Here is a 22,289-nt window from a genome sequence, read left to right on the forward strand (position 1 = left end):
TCCTGTTAGCAGGAGGATAATATCCCACAAGTAAGGATGAAATCCGTGGACTCGTCATATCGTAGAAGAAATCAATTTATCAGGTAAGCATAAATTTCCTTTTTTTAGGGGTATCCCCCAGGGAACAGGGGAAACCACAGAGAAACAGATTCCACAGCAACATAATAGAACCAAAGAAACCAAAAAGACGTTTAGATTCAAATGCGGCAGTAGAGGAGGAAAGAGAATTAGGGGACAAAAACAAAAAACGATGGAGATAGAGAGCTGTAAAAAGGAGATATTTAATCTATCTAGTAAAAACTTTACAGAAAATGAATATAAACTATTAAGCAAAGGATTCAATTTTGCCCCCAAAACATTTGCAAATAAGTTTGAAACATATGGATGTTCAGAAATTGATCAGAAAGTTGACATTACAACATTACTTTCTAATCAAAAACAAAAAGATTTCAAATGAAGCCACCTCCATAGATAATTATGATCACAATAATGTAGCTTTATTTCTAACACTGAGGAAACTAGAAAATGAACGTGAAACTGGTAATTTGGACAATGAAAGTATTAATATAAATATAATAATAATAATAATATAATAATAATAATAATAACTAGTATTTATATAGCGCCTTTCTCCCAGTGGGACTCAAAGCGCTTTTTCAGCTGAATAGTAATAGTTGTTATTATTACCCAATTTAATGGTACTCATTTTATCGACCTCGGAAGGATGAAGGGCTGAGTCGGCCCTGCCGGGATTTGAACCTGTGACCTTGGATCTTTTAAACAGGCTTTTTTGTAGTCAAGGCATTTACCAACTGAGCTACCTCACAGGACCTTGTAACCGAAGACATTTTGGAATTCAGTTTACACGAAGAAAGCACAGAAATAATCCATAGTGATTTAAAAAAAACAATCCACTTTTTATCCAGTATATAACCAGGGAGAATGTGTGCGCCTATTTAATAAATTAGTATGTGATGATTTAGATAAAACCCTTGAAAGAAATAAGGAAATACATCCCAAACAAGATAATCTGAGTATAGAAGAAAAGATTTTTTTAAAAAAAACTTACAGAAGACACCAGTTTGGTGCTTAGGGCAGCTGATAAAGGGGGTGGTTTAGTTGTGCAAGATCGCCAAGATTACTTGAAAGAAGCTTACAACATATTGAGCGATACTAATACATATAAAAAAATTACATTTGATCCAACTTTAAAATACAATAAACAATTAGTTGATATTTTAATTAAAGCAAGAGAAAGAAATATCAGTAACAATGAAGAATATAATTATATATATATTCCCAACCCTAAGGTATCTATATTTACCATCTCCCGAAGGTCCATAAGGACAAACACAATCCCCCTGGAAGACCTATCATTTCGGGGATAGGTTCCCTTTGTAGTAATCTTTCTAAATACATTGATCATTATTTACAACCCATAGTAAGTAAGACAAGGGCATATTTAACCCCTTAATGGCAACTGATGTACCAGGTACGTCATGCAAAAACTAACAGTTAATGACAATGGACGTACCTGGTACGTCAGTTGTCTAACAGAGTGCTGGAAGCGATCACAATCGCTTCCAGCAGCTCTGAGGGTATTGCAGTGATGCCTCAATATGGAGGCATCCTGCAATACCCCTTTACAAGCCTCCGATGCAGAGAGAGCAACTCTGTGGCCCTCTCTGCACCGGTAGCGATGGTGCCGTTGTCCGGGTGGGAGGGAGCGTGCGTGCACGAGGCGCGTGTGCGTGCGTGCACGAGGCGCGTGTGCGTGCGCGTAAACATAGTGCGCGTGCATGGGGGGTGTGCACGAGTCACACGTGCGCGTGTGCGTGTACACGTGCACGCGCCCGCATTAGCCACACTGACACCAATAAGGGCAGAAAGGGAGAGAAAGGTAAAAAAATTTTTTTCAAATATAAATGGATCTGGGAGGGGGAGGGGGTGGGGGTATTGTGGGGGGGGGGGGCTGCTACACTACAGAAAGAGTTAAGTTAAAAATAAAATAAAAAAATACTTTGTTTTTTGGGGCCAAACTGGGTACTGGCAGACAGCTGCCAGTACCCAAGATGGCGGTAATTAGGTAGGGGAGAGGGTTAGAGAGCTGGAGGGGGGGGATCAGGGAGGTTGGGGCTAAGGCAGGGGTCCATCACAGCTAAAATATTTTATTATTTTTATTTAAAAAAAAAAAAAAACTCTTATTTAGTACTGGCAGACTTTCTGCCAGTACTTAAGATGGCGGTAACAATTGTGGGGTGGGGGAGGGAAGAGAGCTGTTTGGGAGGGATCAGGGGGTGTGATGTGTCAGGTGGGAGGCTGATCTCTAAAATTAACCCTGCAAGCTCCCTAAAAGCTACCTAATTTAACCCCTTCACTGCTGGGCATAATTCACATGTGATGCGCAGCAGCATTTAGCAGCCTTCTAATTACCAAAAAGCAACGCCAAAGCCATATGTCTGCTATTTCTGAACAAAGGGGATCCCAGAGAAGCTTTTACAACAATTTCTGCCATAATAGCACAAGCTGTTTGTAAATTATTTCAGTGAGAAACCTAAAATTGTGAAAAATGTAAAGTTTTTTTTTTTATTTGCTCGCATTTGGTGGTGAAATGGTGGCATAAAATATACCAAAATGGGCCTAGATCAATACTTGGGGTTGTCTACTACACTACACTAAAGCTAAAATTAACCCTACAAGCTCCCTAGTTAACCCCTTCACTCCTGGGCATAAAACACGTGTGCTGCGCAGCGGAATTTAGCGGCCTTCTAATTACCAAAAAGCAACCCCAAAGCCATATAAGTCTGTTATTTCTGAAAAAAGGGGATCCCAGAGAAGCATTTACAACCATTTGTGCCATAATTGCAGAAGCTGTTTGTAAATAATTTCAGTGGGAAACCTAAAGTTTGTGACAAAATTTGTGAAAAAGTGAACTTTTTTTTTTTTTTATCGCATTTGGCGGTGAAATGGTGGCATGAAATATACCAAAATGGGCCTAGATCAATACTTTGGGATGTCTTCTAAAAAAATATATACATGTCAAGGGATATTCAGGTATTCCTGACAGATATCAGGGTTCCAATGTAACTAGCGCTAATTTTGAAAAAAAGTGGTTTGAAAATAGCAAAGTGCTACTCGTATTTATTGCCCCATAAATTGCAAAAAAAGCAAAGAACATGTAAACATTGGGTATTTCTAAACTCAGGACAAAATTTAGAAACTATTTAGCATGGGTGTTTTAGGTGATTGTAGATGTGTAACAGATTTTGGGGGTAAAAGTTAGAAAAAGTGTGTTTTTTTTCCATTTTTTCCTCATATTTTATATTTTTTTTTTAGTAAATTATAAGATATGATGAAAATAATGGTATCTTTAGAAAGTCCATTTAATGGCGAGAAAAACGGTATATAATATGTGTGGGTACAGTAAATGAGTGAGAGGAAAATTACAGCTAAACACAAACACTGCAGAAATGTAAAAATAGCCATTGTCATTAAGGGTAAGAAAATTAAAAAATGGTCCGGTCATTAAGGGGTTAAAAGACACTACAGACGTCATTAAAAAAATTGAGAACCATGAGTGGAATAATAAAAACCTATGGATTACATGTGACGTCACAGCCCTATACACGAACATACCACATGAAAAGGGCATAAATGCCACCCTTAATCAACTTAATAAAACTAGTCAGTTATTAGACAAACACATTGAATTTATTGGTCAGGCTATCAAATACATCCTTAACCATAATTATTTTTCCTTTGAAGGCATTTTTTATGAACAAATTAATGGTACAGCGATGGGGACAACATTTGCCCCATCATATGCCAACTTATACGTGGCAGAATTTGAGGATAATTTTGTTTGGAAGAATAATCCATATATAAGTAGTGTTATTAAATACAATAGGTTTATAGACAATATTATAATCCTTTGGGATGGAAATCAAATAGAAGCAGAAAAATGTATTAAACATTTAAATAATAACAACATGAACCTGTCATTTACAGGAAAAATAGATAGTATACAAATTGAATTTTTAGATTTAATTCTTTCCTCTCAATCAGATAGAATAATCGTCAACAATTATAGGAAACCAACAGATAAAAACAGCTTCTTAAGAGCTAATAGTGGTCATCTAAATACTTGGAAGAACAATATACCCTATGGGCAGTTCCAAAGATAGAGCAGAAATTGCACCAATATAGTAGACTATAAGAATGAAGCAGAAATATTAACTAAGAAATTCTTACAGAAAGGATATTCTGAATCTTTGGTGAGTAATGCAAACGAAAAAGTATTAAAGATGAATTGAACAGATCTCTTAGAATATAAAAATGGGAATGATACTAATGAGACAAATTCAGAACAACAAAAAAAGTTCAATATTAGATTTACAACTACGTATAATGAAAACCATAAAGATATCCAAAGAATAATAAACAAACATTGGGAAATCCTGTTGAAAGATCCAATTTTAGGAACACATATAGACACTAAGCCTCATATTGTCTATAAAAGAAATAACAATCTAAAAAACATATTGGCCTCTAGTAAACTAAGGGAAAATTATCAGAAAAACCACAATCCAAATATGTGGTTAAGAGCTAAGAAAGGGTTAATTAAATATAAGAAAAATGAGTGCAGTACATGCCCGTATGTGGACAGTGAGGAAATGTTCTATAACTATGATAAATCAAAATCATATAAATGTATCAACTCACGTGCAAATGTAGGAAAATTTATATTGGAAGAACTAAACAAAATTAAAATACAGGGTATCGGAGCATATTAGAAATATAGAAAACTCATTTGAAAATCATAGTGTATCAGAACACTTTAGGATACAACATAAGAGTAACCCAACTGGGCTTTAAGTTAAAATAATAGAATGGATACCACCAAACATAATAGATCATAATAGATTATTGAAATTTAGAAGAAGGGAAACTTTCTGGATATATACCCTCAAAAGCTTGAGGGTTTGAATATAGATCTGGATATACAGGCATTCCTAGTCTGAATTAGGTAGGTAGGAAATCTACAAGTTGATCTTAAATTTAGGTGTTTATATATGTTATCACATTCATTTTCACCGTATTTACAGAAATAACATATTTTCCAACCCCATATGAATGTTATGATATCCAAACTAAGCCATTATCAAAATGTATAATTAAATAACCATGTATCATAGTACCAGCAATGATATATTAAATAACTGGCATTCTTTTTTCAAATCCAATATCTACAAAATTATTAAAAACTAAAACAATTCTAGTATACCTTTAAATGAAAGGAGGTGGAATTAAATTATTATAGAAAAATAAAATTGATATAATTTGTAATTATGTTCTCTTTTGTTGTTGTATTATGTATATAATGTAGGAAATCCATTTATGCGCTGTCTACAAAACAGTGGTTTTAAATTATGAATAACGATTGTTTAAAGTGCTTTTTAATATGTTTTTTAAACAGTGTATTTTTAGTATATGTTGCAGATACTTTGTAAACTATTAACCGCTATATATACATACTTATTTTATCCAGTTATGAGTTAAGTTTATGTGCTTAAAATAACAGGCACACGATATGCTATTACCAGACATTAAGGTATATAAGGAGGATCTGCTACTCCAATCAGGAGCATTCTCTTGAAAAAGTTCCCACGTTGGGGAATGAAACGGCCGTCGAGACGTAACTATCACCTAGAACAGGTGAATCCAACAGGTGACTTGCAGGAGAAACAAACCGGAGTGCTTATAACTAAAACACGCTGAACAGACAAGCTCGTGAAAGACAACAGCTGATTAGCACCATACTATTTGAGGAGCGTCTCACACAGAGAACATCACCGTAAAATCTACAGCTGATCTGGGTATAAGAACCGGCTAACAGGCTGAGAGGAAAACTTGAGAATAACAGTAAGACTCCATGGTGTTGAACTACTGACAAAGCACACTGCTTACATGCTTAATTTGTTTTTAATCTGGTACGCAGAATACCTATTGGTTTTAAACAATTTGTGATCATTTTTATTATGTAATTAAACATTTTTTTTCTAAAAACTTCACTTGAGTCCAGTTGTGCTTTTCCTTCCATGTTTTTCAGCTTTTTTCTCCATTATGAAACAAATTAATTTCTCCAACATAGGTGTGTCCGGTCCACGGCGTCATCCTTACTTGTGGGATATTCTCTTCCCCAACAGGAAATGGCAAAGAGCCCAGCAAAGCTGGTCACATGATCCCTCCTAGGCTCCGCCTTCCCCAGTCATTCTCTTTGCCGTTGTACAGGCAACATCTCCACGGAGATGGCTTAGAGTTTTTTAGTGTTTAACTGTAGTTTTTATTATTCAATCAAGAGTTTGTTATTTTAAAATAGTGCTGGTATGTACTATTTACTCTGAAACAGAAAAGAGATGAAGATTTCTGTTTGTAAGAGGAAAATGATTTTAGCAACCGTTACTAAAATCGATGGCTGTTCCACATAGGACTGTTGAGAGGAATTAACTTCAGTTGGGGGAACAGTGAGCAGACTTTTGCTGCTTGAGGTATGACACATTCTAACAAGACGATGTAATGCTGGAAGCTGTCATTTTCCCTATGGGATCCGGTAAGCCATTTTTATTACAGAAAGAAAAAAAGGGCTTCACAAGGGCTTTCTAAGACTGTAGACATTTTCTGGGCTAAATCGATTTATATTTTATACTCCATAGCCTTGAGGAATTATTTTAATCTTGGGAATTATGTAAAATAACCGGCAGGCACTGTATTGGACACCTTATTCTCTAGGGGCTTTCCCTAATCATAGGCAGAGTCTCATTTTCGCGCCTGTATTGCGCATTTGTTTTTGAGAAGCATGACATGCAGATGCATGTGTGAGGAGCTCTGATACATAGAAAAGACTTTCTGAAGGCGTCATTTGGTATCGTATTCCCCTTTGGGCTTGGTTGGGTCTCAGCAAAGCAGATACCAGGGACTGTAAAGGGGTTAAATATAAAAACGGCTCCGGTTCCGTTATTTTAAGGGTTAAAGCTTCCAAATTTGGTGTGCAATACTTTTAAGGCTTTAAGACACTGTGGTGAAATTTTGGTGAATTTTGAACAATTCCTTCATACTTTTTCGCAATTGCAGTAATAAAGTGTGTTCAGTTTAAAATTTAAAGTGACAGTAACGGTTTATTTTAAAACGTTTTTTGTACTTTGTTATCAAGTTTTTGCCTGTTTAACATGTCTGAACTACCAGATAGACTGTGTTCTGAATGTGGGGAAGCCAAGGTTCCTTCTCATTTAAATAGATGTGATTTATGTGACACAAAATTTAGAGAAAATGATGCCCAAGATGATTCCTCAAGTGAGGGGAGTAAGCATGGTACTGCATCATCCCCTCCTTCGTCTACACCAGTCTTGCCCACACAGGAGGCCCCTAGTACATCTAGCGCGCCAATACTCCTTACTATGCAACAATTAACGGCTGTAATGGATAATTCTATCAAAAACATTTTAGCCAAAATGCCCACTTATCAGCGAAAGCGCGACTGCTCTGTTTTAGAAAATACTGAAGAGCATGAGGACGCTGATGATATTGGTTCTGAAGGGCCCCTACACCAATCTGAGGGGGCCAGGGAGGTTTTGTCTGAGGGAGAAATTTCAGATTCAGGGAAAATTTCTCAACAAGCTGAACCTGATGTGATTACATTTAAATTTAAATTGGAACATCTCCGCGCTCTGCTTAAGGAGGTGTTATCCACTCTGGATGATTGTGAGAATTTGGTCATTCCAGAGAAATTATGTAAAATGGACAAGTTCCTAGAGGTCCCGGGGCCCCCCGAAGCTTTTCCTATACCCAAGCGGGTGGCGGACATTGTAAATAAAGAATGGGAAAGGCCCGGTATACCTTTCGTCCCTCCCCCCATATTTAAAAAATTGTTTCCTATGGTCGACCCCAGAAAGGACTTATGGCAGACAGTCCCCAAGGTCGAGGGGGCGGTTTCTACTCTAAACAAACGCACCACTATACCCATAGAAGATAGTTGTGCTTTCAAAGATCCTATGGATAAAAAATTAGAAGGTTTGCTTAAAAAGATGTTTGTTCAGCAAGGTTACCTTCTACAACCAATTTCATGCATTGTTCCTGTCACTACAGCCGCGTGTTTCTGGTTCGATGAGCTAGAAAAGGCGATCAATAATAATTCTTCTTCTTATGAGGAGATTATGGACAGAATTCGTGCTCTCAAATTGGCTAATTCTTTCACCCTAGACGCCACTTTGCAATTGGCTAGGTTAGCGGCGAAAAATTCTGGTTTTGCTATTGTGGCGCGCAGAGCGCTTTGGTTAAAATCTTGGTCAGCGGATGCGTCTTCCAAGAACAAATTGCTTAACATTCCTTTCAAGGGGAAAACGCTGTTTGGCCCTGACTTGAAAGAGATTATCTCTGATATCACTGGGGGCAAGGGCCACGCCCTTCCTCAGGATAGGTCTTTCAAGGCCAAAAATAAACCTAATTTTCGTCCCTTTCGCAGAAACGGACCAGCCCCAAGTGCTACGTCCTCTAAGCAAGAGGGTAATACTTCTCAAGCCAAGCCAGCCTGGAGACCAATGCAAGGCTGGAACAAAGGAAAGCAGGCCAAGAAACCTGCCACTGCTACCAAGACAGCATGAGATGTTGGCCCCCGATCCGGGACCGGATCTGGTGGGGGGCAGACTCTCTCTCTTCGCTCAGGCTTGGGCAAGAGATGTTCTGGATCCTTGGGCGCTAGAAATAGTCTCCCAAGGTTATCTTCTGGAATTCAAGGGGCTTCCCCCAAGGGGGAGGTTCCACAGGTCTCAATTGTCTTCAGACCACATAAAAAAACAGGCATTCTTACATTGTGTAGAAGACCTGTTAAAAATGGGAGTGATTCATCCTGTTCCATTAGGAGAACAAGGGATGGGGTTCTACTCCAATCTGTTCGTAGTTCCCAAAAAAGAGGGAACATTCAGACCAATCTTAGATCTCAAGATCCTAAACAAGTTTCTCAAGGTTCCATCGTTCAAAATGGAAACCATTCGAACTATTCTTCCTTCCATCCAGGAAGGTCAATTCATGACCACGGTGGATTTAAAGGATGCGTATCTACATATTCCTATCCACAAGGAACATCATCGGTTCCTAAGGTTCGCATTCCTGGACAAGCATTACCAGTTTGTGGCACTTCCGTTCGGATTAGCCACTGCTCCAAGGATTTTCACAAAGGTACTAGGGTCCCTTCTAGCGGTGCTAAGACCAAGGGGCATTGCAGTAGTACCTTACTTGGACGACATTCTGATTCAAGCGTCGTCCCTTCCTCAAGCAAAGGCTCACACGGACATTGTCCTGGCCTTTCTCAGATCTCACGGGTGGAAAGTGAACGTAGAAAAAAGTTCTCTGTCTCCGTCAACAAGGGTTCCCTTCTTGGGAACAATAATAGACTCCTTAGAAATGAGGATTTTTCTGACAGAGGCCAGAAAATCAAAACTTCTGAACTCTTGTCAAATACTTAATTCTGTTCCTCTTCCTTCCATAGCGCAGTGCATGGAAGTAATAGGTTTGATGGTAGCGGCAATGGACATAGTTCCTTTTGCGCGCATTCATCTAAGACCATTACAACTGTGCATGCTCAGTCAGTGGAATGGGGACTATACAGACTTGTCTCCGACGATACAAGTAAATCAGAGGACCAGAGATTCACTCCGTTGGTGGCTGTCCCTGGACAACCTGTCACAGGGGATGAGCTTCCGCAGACCAGAGTGGGTCATTGTCACGACCGACGCCAGTCTGGTGGGCTGGGGCGCGGTCTGGGGACCCCTGAAAGCTCAGGGTCTTTGGTCTCGGGAAGAATCTCTTCTACCGATAAATATTCTGGAACTGAGAGCGATACTCAATGCTCTCAAGGCTTGGCCTCAGCTAGCAAAGGCCAAGTTCATACGGTTTCAATCAGACAACATGACGACTGTTGCGTACATCAACCATCAGGGGGGAACAAGGAGTTCCCTGTCGATGGAAGAAGTGACCAAAATCATTCAATGGGCGGAGACTCACTCCTCCCACTTGTCTGCAATCCACATCCCAGGAGTGGAAAATTGGGAAGCGGATTTTCTGAGTCGTCAGACATTTCATCCGGGGGAGTGGGAACTCCATCCGGAAATCTTTGCCCAAATCACTCTATTGTGGGGCATTCCAGACATGGATCTGATGGCCTCTCGTCAGAACTTCAAGGTTCCTTGCTACGGGTCCAGATCCAGGGATCCCAAGGCGACTCTAGTAGATGCACTAGTAGCACCTTGGACCTTCAAACTAGCTTATGTATTCCCGCCGTTTCCTCTCATCCCCAGGCTGGTAGCCAGGATCAATCAGGAGAGAGCATCGGTGATCTTGATAGCTCCTGCGTGGCCACGCAGGACTTGGTATGCAGACCTGGTGAATATGTCATCGGCTCCACCATGGAAGCTACCTTTGAGACGAGACCTTCTTGTTCAAGGTCCGTTCGAACATCCGAATCTGGTCTCACTCCAACTGACTGCTTGGAGATTGAACGCTTGATCTTATCAAAGCGAGGGTTCTCAGATTCTGTCATTGATACTCTTGTTCAGGCCAGAAAGCCTGTAACTAGAAAAATTTACCACAAAATATGGAAACAATATATCTGTTGGTGTGAATCTAAAGGATTCCCTTGGGACAAGGTAAAAATTCCTAAGATTCTATCCTTCCTTCAAGAAGGTTTGGAGAAAGGATTATCTGCTAGTTCCTTGAAGGGACAGATTTCTGCCTTGTCTGTGTTACTTCACAACTGGCAGCTGTGCCAGATGTTCAAGCCTTTGTTCAGGCTCTGGTTAGAATCAAGCCTGTTTACAAACCTTTGACTCCTCCTTGGAGTCTCAATTTAGTTCTTTCAGTTCTTCAGGGGGTTCCGTTTGAACCCTTACATTCCGTTGATATTAAGTTATTATCTTGGAAAGTTTTGTTTTTGGTTGCAATTTCTTCTGCTAGAAGAGTTTCAGAATTATCTGCTCTGCAGTGTTCTCCTCCTTATCTGGTGTTCCATGCAGATAAGGTGGTTTTACGTACTAAACCTGGTTTTCTTCCGAAAGTTGTTTCTAACAAAAACATTAACCAGGAGATAGTCGTGCCTTCTTTGTGTCCGAATCCAGTTTCAAAGAAGGAACGTTTGTTGCACAATTTGGATGTTGTTCGTGCTCTAAAATTCTATTTAGATGCTACAAAGAATTTTAGACAAACATCTTCCTTGTTTGTTGTTTATTCTGGTAAAAGGAGAGGTCAAAAAGCAACTTCTACCTCTCTCTCTTTTTGGATTAAAAGCATCATTAGATTGGCTTACGAGACTGCCGGACGGCAGCCTCCTGAAAGAATCACAGCTCATTCCACTAGGGCTGTGGCTTCCACATGGGCCTTCAAGAACGAGGCTTCTGTTGATCAGATATGTAAGGCAGCGACTTGGTCTTCACTGCACACTTTTACTAAATTTTACAAGTTTGATACTTTTGCTTCTTCTGAGGGATCATGTGACCAGCTTTGCTGGGCTCTTTGCCATTTCCTGTTGGGGAAGAGAATATCCCACAAGTAAGGATGACGCCGTGGACCGGACACACCGTTGGAGAAAGTAATTTATCAGGTAAACATAAATTCTGTTTTATCAGGTAAGTTCTTACATACATTGTTTTATATATATATATATATATATATATATATATATATATATATATAGATATAGATATAGATATATATATATGTGTGTTTGTGTGTATGTATATATATATATATATATAATTTAAGCATACACACATATATATATAGTGCCCTCCACTAATATTGGCACCCTTAGTAAATATGACCAAAGATAGCTGTGATAAATTGTCTTTGTTTAACCTTTTGTTCAAAATTACTCTGCTCTCATGGATATCAAACAATTACAAACACAACACAGGTTTATCTTTGTTAAATATATGTGTGGCACAGTTATTCGCACCCCTATGAATTAATATGAGTAAAATATATTTGAATTATATTCCCATTGTTATTTTTTAGTACACCTGGGTGACTAGGAACAGGAAATTGTTCAACCATGACTTCCTGTTTCACAGGTATATAAATATGAGGTAACACATTTCCTTAGTCATTCATCACAATGGGTAAGACCAAGGGATGTAGCTGTGATGTGTGGCAAAAAGTTGTTGAGCTTCACAAAATGTGAAGTGGCTATAAGAAAATGGCAAAAGCATTGAAAATGCCCATTTCCACCATCAGGGCAATAATTAAGAAGTTTCGGTGAACTGGAAATGTAATACATCAACCTGGAAGAGGACTTGTGTCTATATTGTCTCAACTGTGAAAAGGATGGTTCGAGTAATATCTCCAAGGATCACAGTTGGAGAATTATCAATCAGGAGATTGTAGTTTCTTCCTTTTGTCCTAATCCTCCTTCTCTGAAGGAACGTTTGCTTCACAACTGGATGTGGTGCGTGCCTTAAAGTTCTATCTCCAGGCTTCAAAGGATTTTAGGCAATCTTCTTTGTTTGTGGTGTACGCCGGTAGGCGCAAGGATCAAATAGCCACTGCAACTACTCTCTCCTTTTGGCTGAGGAGTGTCATTCGTTTGGCTTATGAGAAAGCTAGTCAGCAGCCTCCTGAGAAGATTACGGCTCACTCTACCCGTGCTGTCTTTTCTTCTTGGGCTTTTAAGAACTAAGCATCAATGGAACAAATCTGTAAGGCGACTACTTGGTCCTCTCTGCATACTTTTCTTCTTAAATGGAATGAGTCCACAGCTGCATTCATTACTTTTGGGAATTAAGAACCTGGCCACCAGGAGGAGGCAAAAAAAACCCTGCCAAAGGCTTAAATACTCCTCCCACTTCCCTCATCCCCTAGTCATTCTTTGCCTTTCGTCCCAGGAGATTGGCAGAGAAGTGTCAGAATTTGTTTAGTCTCCTTTGGAGGGTAGTACTCTTCGATATGGGACAGGAGTTTTAAGTAATCCTATCAGTCTTTCAGTGAGGGCCTGGATGAAAGTTAGAGTCCAGAGATTCAGGGAGAGTCTTTCTGTGAAACCATCCCGACTCATGTTAACAGCTCCTCAAGCATTCGGCGTTGTCGAACTTCGCTGCCTGCTTTCCTCTCTCTAATCCATGGCGGAGGCGATGCTACTATCCGTCACACTTGAAGGGCCTTGTTCCTGGTCCACGTGTAGATTCCGGTAAGATTGTTTCATTTTATTTCTTCATGAATGTACTGTGATACAAATGTCTTCCCGAGAGGCTACCACCTTGCGGGACTAACTTTAATATATAGGTCTCAGTGAGGCGCCTTTTGTATCTTGGAATCAAGGGTTAATATCTCCTGAGGTTTATTGAACAGGGTTTTTTTAATCATGTTTATGTGATTCTATCTGCTTACGTGTAGTGTTAACTGGGCTCATGGCTTGGAACATAAAGGCCTTGGAAGTGACGCAACCTTATGGTTGGGCACGCTTTTTCTGGACTGTACGGTTCACCTTGTGGCCGGGCGTGATTATGTTCTGGTTTTCCATTTCTGCATTCCTGACTGTGTGGGGACGGAGAAATTCTAATCCGCAGGGGTCTGGTTCATAGGAGGTGGTGAGTGCCCCAGCCATTGTGGGTTGCAGGTGCCGTTTAGTTTTGTTTTTTATAGTCCATATTGCATATTCTCTATCCAGTTATGGAGGATTCTGATGCTGAGACTGTTCAAATTTCAGATTGTTCGTCCTTTGAAGAATCCGGATTGGCCTCATTGACGCATGTCAATCAGTTATGTTCTGTATGCCGTATTAGAGCGCCTTGTTCCTGGGGCTCGGGAATCAAGGGACCATTGAGCCATCCAACTCTGGGGCCCCTGTTCTTCGAGAGGCGAGTTCCCTTCCGCTCCCTACTTTATACTATAGCTGTTTTATGAGACCTTTTGGTCTTCCTCTATTGTCTCCATGTGGGTTAGGTCTTGCAGGTAACCCAGATTATGATTATTCCTCAGTGCGGGTGGCTTGTTCCCCCGGAGTTTGCAGCACGTTTTCGCTTTGGTGATTGTTCGTCTCCAAAGTCCTGATGTTTATTTGTGATTGTGCTCATGCCTGATTTATCCTGGGTCTCCCGGCCTTGGGAGGGCCTTTGCAGTTCCCTGCGGGTGTAGCTGTCCCTGAGTATTGTGCTTTTCGTTACAGACTGGCGCGCATTCGCGTTTTACTCAGACATGTTTTTGAGTTGTTAGAGGATCCTTTCCTTAACAGATACGGGAATCCGCAGTCTTCCACTTCAAATGGATCACCTCATTAGAGGGGATGAAGTAATCTCCTGATTGTCCATTTCTTAAGATCTTTCCCAGTTTTGTTGGAAGAACAGGGTTCCGTTTGGCTGGTCCTGCGGGTGGACCTTATATTTTCTTTTATCCGGTTAGGATATCCTTTATTTGTTTCCTTCGGGAACCTTCTGGGATCGATACTCTGTTACTTCTACGGAAGTTTGTTGGGGACATGTTAGTCCTATGTGTGTGTTATTCCTTCCTCCCCTCTGAGGGATGATTTATGCAGCTTGACAGTTAGGACCCTGTCTGCAGGCTGTCCTGTTTGGGTTTGGGACTCTGTCTCGTGGCTGTTCAGACACATGGTGCCGTTTCTACTTGGCTGGACCGGTCGAGGCGCAGAGTGCTCATATTATCATTTGCGTTCTTGTTTTTTTTTTTTTACAAGTTTCAGCTAAGCATTCTAGAGGACCTGTGGGTCCGTGAGGCAGGAAGGATTGTCTCAGTCCTTATTCACCTTTAATCTGGGTGACTGGTCAGTGGAGTTCCGCTGCGTCACTCTCTCTTGCGTCTGGTATTATCGGACCCTAGCGTTTCCTCCACCTCGTAGTGGAGGGTGGGAGGGCTTAGCACCCTCTTACCGCAGTTTTGAGCAGTTTGGCCTTTTTTGAGGCTCTGGGATTGTCCTATTTAGACTTGGTCCTTCGGCAGTTAGGGGTAGTCTTAGCTGCCTAGCAGCGGATGGTTTGCAGAATGCAACCAGCTGCAGCTATTGCACATTGTCTGTGTATTGTCTAGCTGTTTTATTAAACCTTTTGGTCTTCCTCCATTGTCTCCATGTGGGTTGGGTCTCCTTTTAGGGACCTGGGTTCCCCTCCGGGAGATGGTTGTTCCCTGTTAGGGACACTGGGCGTGGTCTCCTTGGGCTCAGCTTGGGGTTCTTCCCGGAGCTGGGGATGCTTTGCGTCCTTTTCTCTCTGTGATCCTCTGATTGTATGGAGGTGATGTGGAGACCAGCCTTTGCTCAAGTGATTTTGGCCTTGAGGTATCCTCTTGCTTGTTGTCCGTTGGCTGTTTGAGAGTCTATGGGCTCTAGTGTCGTTGTACGACGGTTCACACCTTAGCTCCTTTGGAGGGTTGTACTTGGCAAGGGGTGGTCCCTTCCTTGGGTCGGGACTTACGAGTTATTGTCGTTATCCGGGTCGATCTGGATATTGCATTGATATCTCCCTGTGGTCTGTTTTTCTAATTCAGACGGGGTTAGTTCTCGGATATTGTTCGTTTAAACAATTGGGGGCTCGGACCTGTTTTCTCCCTGGTGTTTCCGGTTGCTGATGCTTCGCTCAGTGTTTTCCCTTGCGGATCCCGTTGAGGGTTGTTGCCGGACTTTTAGGCTTTAGGGCTGGTTCTGGGTGGAACTTGGGCGATGTCCTTTACTCTGACTAATTGACTGGTCATGGTTGGCCAGGTTTTCTGAGTGCCGATGCTCATTGGGCTTGTTTTACATCTTATGGTTGGTTTCCCTGGTCAGCTTGCTGTAGTAACCTGATGGATTCATTGCTCTGCCGGCGAATGGGTTTGCAGTGTCTCTGCTGCAGCTTTTGCACACTGGTTGTGTGTTAGCAAGCTAAGTTTTTTAGGGGGATTCCTTCCAAGTTCATCTGCGTTGGAGATTGATCTCTCTTTTAGCCTGTGGCTTCATGTCTTGTGGGCAGGTGCTCTGCTTCTTTCCCCACCCCCTTCTTAAGGTGGGGGGCTTATTCTCCTTATAGAGGTGTGGTTCCTTTCTTAGGGCTTCTCCTGGATTCAGGAGGTTGGAACTGAGAGTTAACTTTCAGTGAGGGGTGTTCTCTCTGGGTTGTTACATTCCATCTAGAGTTTTGCTGGCTCCGTGTTGAGACTGGGTTGGGCCTTGTTAGATGCCTTTGGGTCTACGGCCTTGTCTTCTGTTCTAGCGAGTCGGGTTGGTACCCATGCTCTGTTGGGATGGCTATGGCCATTCTTCCGCTCGTTTTTTTGAGCTGTTGTTGGGGTTCTTCTGTTCCCCTGTTTCAGACCTGCCGATGTTTGGGTTGGCCCGGCTGGGAGTGGGTTCTGAGATGCGTTGTCATCTTCAGAATCTAGGTTGGCATAGTAACTGGCTCTCTAGGCTTATCAGCAGAAGGTCTGGGGTTACAATCCACCTTCGGGTTCTTGGGATAACCTCTCTCTTTGGGGTGCAGTGGGCCTCGTTGTGGTTATGTACTCCCCCTTTTGGAGACCTGTGTATAGGTCTGGCGGCTTAGATTGCCTAGAGTGTGCCCTCTGTCTGGGAGTTTTCTTTCTGCAATCTGTTCTTTTGCTGGCCGCTTTTTTCTTCTCAGTAAGTATCTTCTGTGTCATCCTGATTATGGCTGCGTGTTCTTGACTCATGGTTTGTCATCTGGGTCTGTTACATGTTTTTTTGGGTACAAGTACTTTTTTATTCTAAGCTGACGATGTGAGGACTCCGTCTTCTGTTGGTTTTCGGTGCTTTTGCACGTTGTTGAGAGAAGAGTTTCTCTGTTCTGATGCCCGGTCCTAAACCTCTAGTTTCTGCTTGGTCTGGACGTAGCCTCCCCTTGTGTGTCTGGACCCACCCTCTTGTGAACTGGACTCTCTATTGGGGGTTTTCTTTATGGAATTTGTGGTGATCTTTTGGTTTCCGTTTTGGGAGTTTAGTTAGGGGTGAGTGATGAGGGACCGACTGTTGGGCGACAGTGTCTCCTGGAGGACTGTTGGCTCAGTTAAGTCCGATTTTGCGGTCTCTAGCTAGGCTTCTGGACTATCTGTGGGTCAGTGTCCTTGGGGCTTTTCCTTTTCAAAGTTTTCTCGGCTTCGGACGAAGCAGGTTTTTTGTTGGGTAGTGGTTTCAGGCCTGGTGCCCTCAGAATGGGCCGCCTATTGTATCCTCCCATCTGGCATTCAGTGTCCTCTATAGCTTGGGTAATGTTTTCCCAAAAGTAATGAATGCAGCTGTGGACTTTTTCTATTTAAGAAGAAAAACTAAAATTATGCTTACCTGATATTTTTCTTTTCTTCTGATGGAAAGAGTCAACGGCTCCCCACCCGTAAAACATTTTTTATGTGGTTCATCATTATTTATTCTTCTGGCACCTTTAACCCTGATATTTCTTCTACTGTTTCTTGTTCCTCGGCAGAATGACTGGGGGATGAGGGAAGTGGGAGGAGTATTTAAACCTTTGGCTGGGGTGTCTTTGCCTCCTCCTGGTGGCCAGGTTCTTAATTCCCAAAAGTAATGAATGCAACTGTGGACTCTCTCCATCAGAAGAAAAGAAAATTATCAGGTAAACATAATTTGTTTTTTCTAAATTTTACAAGTTTGATGTTTTTGCCTCAGCTGAGGCTTCTTTTGGGAGAAAAGTGCTTCAAGTGGTGGTGCCTTCAGTTTAGGTCTGCCTGCCTTTAGTTCTCCCTCCATGTCCATTCTGTGTCCTCTCTGGCTTATGTATTGGTTTCCCAACGGTAATGAATGGAATCATGGACTCTCTATGCCATTTGAAAGAAAACAAAATTTATGCTTACCTGATAAATTCTTTTCTTTCCTGGCATGGAGAGTCCAGGACACGCCCCTATTTATATTAAGGCAGCATTTTTTCCTAATCTGGCACCTATATACCCCTAGTGTTTCTTCATCTTTTTCCTTATTCCCTCTGCTGAATGACTGGGGGAGTTTGGGAATTGGAAGGGATACTTGTGCTCTGGGGTGTCTTTGCCTCCTCCTGGTTGCCAGCTGGTGAATTTACCAACAGTAATGAATAAAATCGTGGACTCTCCATGAGAGGAAAGAAAAGAATTTATCAGGAAAGCATACATTTTGTTTTCCAATAGTCAGGGAGAGTCCACAACTTCATTACTGTTGGGAATTCAACACCTGGCCACCAGGAGGAGGCAAAGACACCCCATCCAATGCTTATAAATTGCCCTCCCATTTCCCCTGCTCCCCCAGTCATTCTTTGCCTTCGTCTACTATAGGAGGTTGGCAGAGAAGGTGCTAAGAAGATATCTGGATTTAGTCCTTTAATGGGTATTTTCCCTTCAAGACAGGACTGGGGTTAATTGAGTAACCATGTAATCCCCTCAGTGAGAGTTGTGGGGAAAATTAGCTACTGGATGTCGTAGGGAACATTCTGTCGTCCTTCGAGTACTTGGATGACCAACACCCCCGCAGGCAACCAGTGTTAGTTAACACTGTTTTCCTTTATTCTCAGGTCCCTGTCAGACGCGGAGAAGAGAAGCTGTCAGACCTGGATGTGCTGTGACTGCTCCACAGCACAGATCCTGGAGGGTAAGTCATTTAACATAGAAGGAATCGTCAAGGACCATTTATTCAGGTCACAGAAAGACACTAATTTCCTCTAAGTGATCTGGGGACGCTTTTAACTCCTTAGTTGAGGATATTTAAATTGAGCAGTTGGGCTACATATTATACATGCGGGTAACCCAGTTTATGATTATTCCTCCATGCAGGGCGGCGTGTTCCCCCCAGAGGTTGCAGCACGTTTTCGCTTCCACATATTTTTGCCAATTATTCGTCTGCAGAGCCCAGACGTTTATGCGCGTTTATGTTCATGCCCTATTATCCCAGGTCTACCACCTTGGGGAGGGCCTGTACAGTTCTCTGCGGGTGTAACTGTCCCTGAGTGCTGTGCCTTTCGTTATAGAGTTGCGCATCTTTGCGTCTTTCTCAGACATGTTTTTCAGTTTTTTAAATGATCCTATCCTTCTCGGGTACGTGAATTTTCAGTCTGCTTTGAATGGTGCACCTCAGTAGACATGTGAAGATGATGTAATCTCCTGACTTTGTTTCAGATCTTTCCCAGTTTGTTTGGAAGATTAGGGCTCCGTTTGGCTGGTCCTGCGGAGGCCTGTTTTCTTATTAGGCGTTAACCTACGGGTTGCCTTATATTTTCTTTTTATCCGGTTAGGATGTCTTTTATTTTGTTTATTATTTTCCTTTGGGAATACTAAACTGGGATTGATGCTCTCTGTTACTTCGGCGAAAGTGTTTTTGGGGACATGTTAGTCCTATGTTTGTCTGTTTCCCTTCTTCCCCTCTGAGGGAGGATTTATGTGGCCTGACGGTTAGGACCCCGATGCAGGCTGGTCCTGTTGGGTTCGGTTCTGTCTTGTGGCTGTTCAGACACGTGGCGCCGTTCTGATTGGCTGGTACGGTCAAGGTGCCGAGTGCTCATGTTATCATTTGTTTTGCATTCAACTAAGCATTCTAGAGGACCTGTGGGTCTACAAGGCAAGAAGGATTGTCTCAGTCCTTATAGCCTTCAATTTGGATGACTGGGTCAGTGGATTCTCCCCTGCATCATTTCTATGGCGTCTGGTATTGCCAGACCCTAGTGTTCTGCTCCCACGTGGTGGAGAGTTGGAGGGCTTAGCGCCTTTTTCCCGCCCTGTGGCGGTTTGGCCTTTTTTCTCTTGAGGCTCAAGGATTGTCATTGGACTTGGTCCTCAGCAGCTAGTAAGTTAAAGGGTAGTTCGGCTGCCTTGCAGCGGTTGGGTTACAGAAAGTAATCTTTAATCTTGTTCTTCGTGTTTAGCTGCAAGCTCTGTCTGAACCTATGCGTTCTGTTGACCTTAAGTTTTTGTTTAGGAAAGTTTTGTTTTTGCAACCATAAGCAACCATAAGCTTTGCAATCTTATCCTCCTTATCTTGTGTTCCATGCGGATCAGGTGGTTTTACGTACTAAGTTAGGTTCCCACCTAAGGTTGTCTCTGATCGCAACATCAATCAGGAGATTGTTGTTCCTTTCTTTTGTCCTAATCCTCCTTCTCTGAAGGAGCGTTTGCTACACAATCTGGATGTAGTACAAGCTTTGAAGTTCTATCTTCATGCGGCCAAGGATTTCAGACAGTCTTCTTCCTTGTTTGTGTTGTATGCTGATAAGTGCAAGGGCCAGAAGGCTACTGCAACTATACTTTCTTTTTGGCTGAGAAGTATAATCCATTTGGCTTATGAGGAAGTTGGCCAACAGCCTCCTGAGAGGATTAAGGCTCATTCTACCCGGGCAGTATCCTCTTCTTATGCTTTTAAGAACAAAGCCTCTATGGTGCAGATTTGTTAGGTGGCTTCCTGGTCCTCTTTTTCTAAATTCTACAAGTTTGATGTGTTTACCTCAGCTGAGGCTTCTTTTTGGAGAAAGGTGCTTCAAGCGGTGGTGCCTTCAGATTAAGGTCCGCCTACCTTATTTTCCCTCCCATTTTCATTAGGTGTCCTCTCTAGCTTGGGTATTGGATTCCCAACAGTAATGAATGAAGTCATGGACTGTCCCTGCCAGGAAAGAAAATAATTTATCAGGTAAGCATACAGTATGTTTTTTTTTTAACAAAAGATCAAAAGGTTAAACAAAGACAAATTTTCACAGCCTTCTTTAATCATATTTATTTACTAAGGGTGCCAATATTAGTGGAGGGCACTGTACATACATATACATACGCACAAACACACGTACAAAAATATGCACACAACGCATATACACACATACACACACACACACACACACATATATATATATATATATATATATAAAATACATATATACATACACATAAATACATATATACACACACACACACATACGCACGCACACACATATACATACACACACATATACATACACACATATACACACACATATTCATACATACACACCCATAAACATACATATACAAACACACATATACACACACATATATTCTCACACACACACACATATATATATATATATATACACATACACACATATATACATATACACGTATATACATACGCACATACACATACATATATGCATATATATATATATATATATATACACGTACACACATATATATATATATATATATATATATATATATATACACGTACACACACATATATATATATATATACATACACACACACATATATATATATATATATATATATATATATATATACACACACCTATATTACACACATACATACATACACACACACACACACACACATACACACACACGAGGTTCACACATAGTACAGAGTTCTACATGACTGTTGTTTGGTCTTTCAGTTTCCCCGGAAGAAGTCTGTAAAGAATCTCAGACGTAACACCTGCTCCTCCATCATCAAAATTTGCAAATTGTACCCTGAAATTATCCTGGTAAGTGACCGTTTTAGACCAGCTTTTATCCCTTTGCTTGAAACACTCCCAAAAATTAGGGTTGCGCGATACCATTTTTTTAAGACCAAGTACCGATTCTTTTTTCAAATACTCGCCGATACTTTTTAAATGTCATGTGACAGCTTCTTTATAATTATGAAGAACTGTAACTCAAAAGATATTATGAAATAATAAAACAGTTTTATTTGCTTGTGGTCACAACGTTGTAAAAACTCAAAGAAATTTCACAGAACATGTTTATAAATAAAAATATTACACTGAAATATATTAATAATAACAACAAATAACAAAATGCAAAATAACAACCAACCAAAAGTGCAATACAGTAAAAAATATAACAGTGCACTGTTTAATCATGGGAACAACACTATGGGCTAGATTACATTTGACTGGTAAGCTTCACCAATGCTCTTATTACATGTTTAACTCCATTAAAATCTATGGTGTTGGAAATGTGAACAGAACATTGGTAAAGCTTACCAATCAAATGTAATCTAAATCTAGTCCTATAATTGTAGAATGAGTGTTCATAGGAATTATATAAGCTAAGGATGTTCCTCAGAGTACAGTATGTTTTAAGCATAATTGTGCAAGATGAGAAATAGCAGTATAACAGGCATCTAGCAATTAGAATAATTTTCCAAAAGTTAGTGGCAAGTTTTTTTTTTTTTTTAAGGAACAGAAGCATATCTGCATGTTCAGCTATAAGTCTGTTCAGCTTAGCGTCAAACGTCCTTACTGATAAAAGAAACAGTCTTTCACTTCCCATACTACTGCATGGGGCAGAAA

General features: G+C 41.1%; 1 protein-coding gene across 1 annotated transcript in view; it reads left to right on the plus strand.

Moving 5' to 3' along the window:
* XPO5 (exportin 5) overlaps window positions 1-22,289 on the plus strand; it is a 630,805-nt gene that overhangs the window by 265,298 nt on the left and 343,218 nt on the right. The window contains exon 17 of the mRNA XM_053712755.1: window positions 21,390-21,479. Within this exon, the coding sequence (XP_053568730.1) occupies window positions 21,390-21,479 (90 nt within the window). The remainder of the gene's footprint in view (window positions 1-21,389; window positions 21,480-22,289) is intronic.

This window comes from Bombina bombina, chromosome 4 (genome assembly GCF_027579735.1).
Source record: "Bombina bombina isolate aBomBom1 chromosome 4, aBomBom1.pri, whole genome shotgun sequence".
Taxonomy (NCBI): domain Eukaryota; kingdom Metazoa; phylum Chordata; class Amphibia; order Anura; family Bombinatoridae; genus Bombina; species Bombina bombina.